Here is a 6,581-nt window from a genome sequence, read left to right on the forward strand (position 1 = left end):
TAGTGCACTATGTAGTGATCACTGCACCATACTGTAGTGCACTATGTAGTGATCACACCGCCATACTGTAGTGCACTATGTAGTGATCACACCGCCATACTGTAGTGCACTATGTAGTGATCACACCGCCATACTGTAGTGCACTATGTAGTGATCACTGCACCATACTGTAGTGCACTATGTAGTGATCACACCGCCATACTGTAGTGCACTATGTAGTGATCACACCGCCATACTGTAGTGCACTATGTAGTGATCACTGCACCATACTGTAGTGCACTATGTAGTGATCACACCGCCATACTGTAGTGCACTATGTAGTGATCACTGCACCATACTGTAGTGCACTATGTAGTGATCACACCGCCATACTGTAGTGCACTATGTAGTGATCACACCGCCATACTGTAGTGCACTATGTAGTGATCACTGCACCATACTGTAGTGCACTATGTAGTGATCACTGCACCATACTGTAGTGCACTATGTAGTGATCACACCGCCATACTGTAGTGCACTATGTAGTGATCACACCGCCATACTGTAGTGCACTATGTAGTGATCACACCACCATACTGTAGTGCACTATGTAGTGATCACACCGCCATACTGTAGTGCACTATGTAGTGATCACACCGCCATACTGTAGTGCACTATGTAGTGATCACTGCACCATACTGTAGTGCACTATGTAGTGATCACACCGCCATACTGTAGTGCACTATGTAGTGATCACACCGCCATACTGTAGTGCACTATGTAGTGATCACTGCACCATACTGTAGTGCACTATGTAGTGATCACACCGCCATACTGTAGTGCACTATGTAGTGATCACACCGCCATACTGTAGTGCACTATGTAGTAATCACACCGCCATACTGTAGTGCACTATGTAGTGATCACACCGCCATACTGTAGTGCACTATGTAGTGATCACACCGCCATACTGTAGTGCACTATGTAGTGATCACACCGCCATACTGTAGTGCACTATGTAGTGATCACACCGCCATACTGTAGTGCACTATGTAGTGATCACTCATTATACCAAGTATAAACACTTGGTAACTAAACGGTGAAATGAAAGAGAAAAGCTTACTGTTTGATAAGCGCTCGCACACACACTCGCACACACACTCGCACACACACTCGCACACACACAGACAAAAATGTTACGGGACAAAACCCTTCTCCCAGAGGAACTATTTAAATGTTCCTAAAAATCTTTGAAGAGGTTAGGGTGGCTGGACAAGCTGTGTGTGTATTACATGTACTTATGGTGTGTGTGTGTGTGTGTGTGTGTTCAGGTGGGACAGACATCATCTCATGCTTCATGGGGCAGAACCACACTGTTCCAGTGTACAGAGGAGAGATCCAGGCCAGGAACCTGGGTATGGCTGTGGAGGCCTGGAGTCCTGAAGGTCAGGAGTTGCTTTCATTCTTTATTTTCATCCTTTTACACCATCATCATTTAGAGAGAGAGAAATAAGGATCATTTAGTCTCTTTATTGTTGTATAAAAGGTAAAGACACTGTACACTGTTCTGCACTTACTCCAACACCCAGACAGTAAAGCGTTAAAGTAGTCTAATCTAGATGTTACAAAAGCATCTACTCGTGTTTCTGCATCCTGTTATGACAAATTTTTCCTCATTTTCTTTATTTATTGCACAGCTTTATTTTTTTCCTCTTTTCCTTTCTGTTTTTTTTCTATCTGTTCTATTTGTGCTTTCTTGTTTCCTCTTGGATCTCTGTAGTAATTGTGTAGCAGTGATTGAATAAGTCGTGTGTGTGTGTGTGTGTGTGTGTGTGTGTGTGTGTAGGTAAAGCCGTGTGGGGTGAGAGTGGTGAGTTGGTGTGTTTAAAGCCGATCCCGTGTCAGCCCACTCACTTCTGGAACGATGATAACGGCAACAAATACCGCAAAGCGTATTTCTCAACCTACCCAGGTAACACACATACACACACACAGAGACACACACACACACACACACACACACACACACACACACACACACACACATTTGCAGGTTATGGTTTAGGTATGGTTTGATTCTGTGCTCATAATGATTTTTAAAGTCAAATCTGAGGAAGTAATCCAGTTTACGTTAATCTCATAAATATATACATTTATCCAAAAGCATTGCCAGCCCTCTGATGCTCCACCTGTAGACACGCCCTCTGCCCATAGACAAGGTTCCTAAATGCCCCGCCCACCAACACACCGCTAACGCCCCGCCCACCGACACACCGCTAACGCCCCGTGTCTGTAAAGCCCCGACACACCGCTAACGCCCCGCCCACCGACACACCGCTAACGCCCCGCCCACCGACACACCGCTAACGCCCCGTGTCCCCGTGTCCCTGTGACACACACCTAATGCGCCGCCCATATACACTCACCTAAATTATTACTCATAGACACACCCCTAACACTCCGCCCATAGACACCCCCCCAACACTCCGCCCATAGACACACCCCTAACACTCCGCCCATAGACACACCCCTAACACTCCGCCCATAGACACACCCCTAACACTCCGCCCATAGACACACACCTAACACCCCGCGCATAGACACACACCTAACACCCCGCGCATAGACACCCCCCTAACACACTATCTATGGACACATCCATAACACACTATCTATAGACACACCCCTAATGCTAGACAGACAGACAGGTGTGTAAGACGGAAGAGAGACAGACAGACAGGTGTGTAAGACGGAAGAGAGACAGACAGACAGGTGTGTAAGACGGAAGAGAGACAGACAGACAGGTGTGTAAGACGGAAGAGAGACAGACAGACAGGTGTGTAAGACGGAAGAGAGACAGACAGACAGGTGTGTAAGACGGAAGAGAGACAGACAGACAGGTGTGTAAGACGGAAGAGAGACAGACAGACAGGTGTGTACGACGGAAGAGAGACAGACAGACAGGTGTGTACGACGGAAGAGAGACAGACAGACAGGTGTGTACGACGGAAGAGAGACAGACAGACAGGTGTGTAAGACGGAAGAGAGACAGACAGACAGGTGTGACAGACAACTAAATAAGATAAATGAGTGCTCTGATATACACACATGGCTCAGTGGACACAGAGTGTTGGAAAATAAATGTGTGTGTGTGTGTGTGTGTGTGTGTGTGTGTGTGTGTGTGTGTGTGTGTGTGTGTGTGTGTGTGTGTGTGTGTGTGTGTGTTTTCAGGAGTGTGGGCTCATGGTGATTTCTGCAAGATCAACCCAAAGACCGGAGGAATAGTGATGCTGGGGAGAAGGTAAGCTTCATCTCTCTCACACACACACACACACACACACACACACACACACACACACACACACACACACACACACACACACACACACACACACACACACACACACAGAGCATAGTTGCAGGTTATGAATGCTTTGAAGCTCCACCCATAATTTGATCTCTTATGTAGTGTGTGTGTGGATTTGAAACGCTGCCCAATGCTCAAATAGAGAATTTCTGTGGAACTGTACGTGTGTGCACTATGTAGGGAATAGGAAGGATTTTGGGACAGAACCTTCATTTTCTCTGTATCTGTACCGATAAATCATGGTCCTGTGATCTCCGGCGTACGTTTGTGTGATGAATGATTTTATAATAAATGATTTTGTGATGAACGATTGTGGTGTAACAGAGAGACGGAGTGATAAATGGAAGGAAATTGTAGAGATTTTTCTCTCTTTCTCAGTGACGGGACTCTGAACCCTAACGGCGTTCGCTTCGGGAGCTCCGAAATCTACAACATCGGTGAGACACTCGCAGAAGGCTAGCATTCGGTTTCAAATGATTAGCATTGTGTTCAGTACACACACACACACCTACACACCTGCAGTACTGAGCTACAGTGCACTACACAGGGACACTGCAGGGACACGGTACTGTGACACTACACACATGATTATGGGGACAAAGACTATACACTGGGACACACTGTGTTCATCTGTGTAGTGTGTCCACGTCACACAGTGAGACACATTACACAGACAAAAGCCTTAGTTGCACTAGTGTCTGTTTCAGGTGGACATGCAGTGCACTGGATAGTGTGCAGTTGCTGCTACTTTTTATAATAATATTCTGACTGAGTGTAAGCCAGGGTAATTACTCTGTGTGTGTGTGTGTGTGTGTGTGTGTGTGTGTGTGTTACAGTGGAAGCGTTTGAGGAGGTGTGTGACAGTGTGTGTGTTCCTCAGTATAACTCTGATGGAGAAGAGAGAGTTATTCTCTTCCTCAAACTGGTGCAGAATCAAAACTTCACCCCCGAGCTGGTGGCAAAAATCCGCAGTGCCATCAGAGTGTCTCTGTCTGCTCGCCATGTCCCCTCTGTCATCCTACAGACCAAAGATATCCCGGTACACACACACACACACACACACACACACACACACACACACACACACACACACACACACACACACACATTTATGAACTTTTTTGTTCTTTGTTCTCCTCCTTTCTCTCGTTCTCTCGCCCTCCATTGTTTGTTACTTTGATTTTTTTTTTCTTTTTCTTTTTTATTGACCTTTCTAAGATTAACGACCTGCTGCTTCCTTTTTATTAATAACATTTTTTATTTCTGTGTGTGTGTGTGTGTGTGTGTGTGTGTGTGTGTGTGCAGTACACCATCAGTGGGAAGAAGGTGGAGGTGGCGGTGAAGCAGGTGATTGCAGGGAAGGAGGTGACTCAGCGTGGTGCGTTCTCCAATCCTGACTCTCTGGACCTCTATAAGAACATACCTGAACTGCAGAACTTCTAAGTGACCTGCTGCTGGAGCTTTAACACCTGCTGTTTCCCTGCTGAAACATCTGATAAAGGAATCATGATCTTCATGCTGAACTCCATATCTACTGAACACCTGAGGGAATGTCCCATGACCTGTTTCATCTGATGCGAGGTTTGAAATGGTTTGACCTCAGGGTGGGGGAAATTAAAATGTCAGTAGTCACATGACTATGACCTCATTATCAGTAGTCACATGACCATGATCTCATCATTTGGAGTCACATGACCATGAGTGACCTTCAAAAGCCTAAAACAAAGCCTGTTTAACTCCCGCGTGAAGTTGCAGTGAGAGCGAAAAGGCTTTATCATAGCAGTGTCATAACCACGCCCTTTAACAGGACACGCCCCTTGTCACAACCACATCCCTAAACATTATGATTCATTTTAACACCACAGTTGAAGCTGCAGAAATTTACTGTTATTACATCTATAACTGTAGATATAAACTATTCTAGTTACATAAGAGAATTAACCACACCCCCTGTCTGTAGACCTGCCCTCTAATTCTAACTCCACCCTTAGCCACTTTTACTTTTAATTACCATCATAACCCCACCCTCTATCTCAAAGCCACCCAAATGTTAACCCGACCCCATTACTCCATCCACAGACTTAACCACACCCATATTCTTAATCCGATTTTACAGCTTTGATTTAATCTGTGCAAATCTATCTCTAACTCCACCCACAATTATAACTCCACCCACAATTATAACCCCCCCTCTAACTCCACCCACAATTATATCCCCACCTCTAACTCCGTCCACAATTATAACCCTAGCTCTAACTTCACCCACAATTATAACCCCACCCCTTAATCTAAACGCAGTTATTGATCCCGCCCCTCTCTGTGTTGTAAATGTAAATAAAGAATATAAAACTATTTAAACAGATATTTTTAAAGTTTGTATTTTACCCAGAATGCCTTGGGGGAGGTCATTGTGCTTAACCTCACATTCCTGCCAGTCCTAAAGATCTGATCCCAGTGGAGTGATGGTGTGACCTCTGAACCCTGTTATATTGGAAATTGATGTAAATGTGTGTAAACATTTAATGTTTCTGTTCCACATTAACCCAAATATATTTATAACTCCAACCCTGAAGACGAGTGTGTGGTGTTTTTCTCCTGGATCCTGTCCAGGTGGGTTCTCACGACCAGGTGAAGTCAGGAATCAGGTGAACCTGTAAAGCTGTGGGGTTTATTACACAGGAAGTGAAATGTCAGGTCAGGCAGCAAAAAATGGGTGAGTGTCAGGATGTGATGGTGATGAGGATGTGATGGTGATGGTGATGAGGATGGGGTGATAGTGATGAGGATGTGATGGTAATGAGGATGGGGTGATAGTGATGAGGATGTGATGGTGATGGTGATGAGGATGGGGTGATAGTGATGAGGATGTGATGGTAATGAGGATGGGGTGATAGTGATGAGGATGTGATGGTGATGAGGATGTGATGGTGGTGATGGTGATGAGGATGTGATGTGATGAGGATGTGATGGTGGTGATGGTGATGAGGATGGGATGATAGTGATGAGGATGTGATGGTGATGAGGATGTAATGATGGTGTTGAGGATGTGATGTGATGAGGATGTAATGGTGGTGAAGGTGATGAGGATGTGATGGTGATGAGGATGGGATGATGGTGATGAGGATGTGATGGTGAGGAGGATGTGATGATGGTGTTGAGGATGTGATGTGATGAGGATGTAATGGTGGTGAAGGTGATGAGGATGTGATGGTGGTGGTGATGTGATGGTGGTGAG

The 6,581-nt window shown here is 45.4% G+C and overlaps 1 protein-coding gene across 1 annotated transcript in view; it reads left to right on the plus strand.

The window, feature by feature from the left end:
- The window catches only part of aacs (acetoacetyl-CoA synthetase), a 9,189-nt gene extending 3,271 nt beyond the window's left edge, over window positions 1-5,918 (plus strand). Inside the window, exons 2-7 of the mRNA XM_083527474.1 lie at window positions 1,311-1,424; window positions 1,826-1,951; window positions 3,211-3,280; window positions 3,725-3,783; window positions 4,183-4,385; window positions 4,652-5,918. Of these exons, the coding sequence (XP_083383600.1) occupies window positions 1,337-1,424; window positions 1,826-1,951; window positions 3,211-3,280; window positions 3,725-3,783; window positions 4,183-4,385; window positions 4,652-4,789 (684 nt within the window). The 5' untranslated portion in view covers window positions 1,311-1,336 and the 3' untranslated portion in view covers window positions 4,790-5,918. The remainder of the gene's footprint in view (window positions 1-1,310; window positions 1,425-1,825; window positions 1,952-3,210; window positions 3,281-3,724; window positions 3,784-4,182; window positions 4,386-4,651) is intronic.
- The last annotated feature ends 663 nt before the right edge of the window (window positions 5,919-6,581 follow it).

Source organism: Silurus aristotelis, assembly GCF_946808225.1.
Source record: "Silurus aristotelis genome assembly, chromosome: 23".
Classification (NCBI taxonomy): domain Eukaryota; kingdom Metazoa; phylum Chordata; class Actinopteri; order Siluriformes; family Siluridae; genus Silurus; species Silurus aristotelis.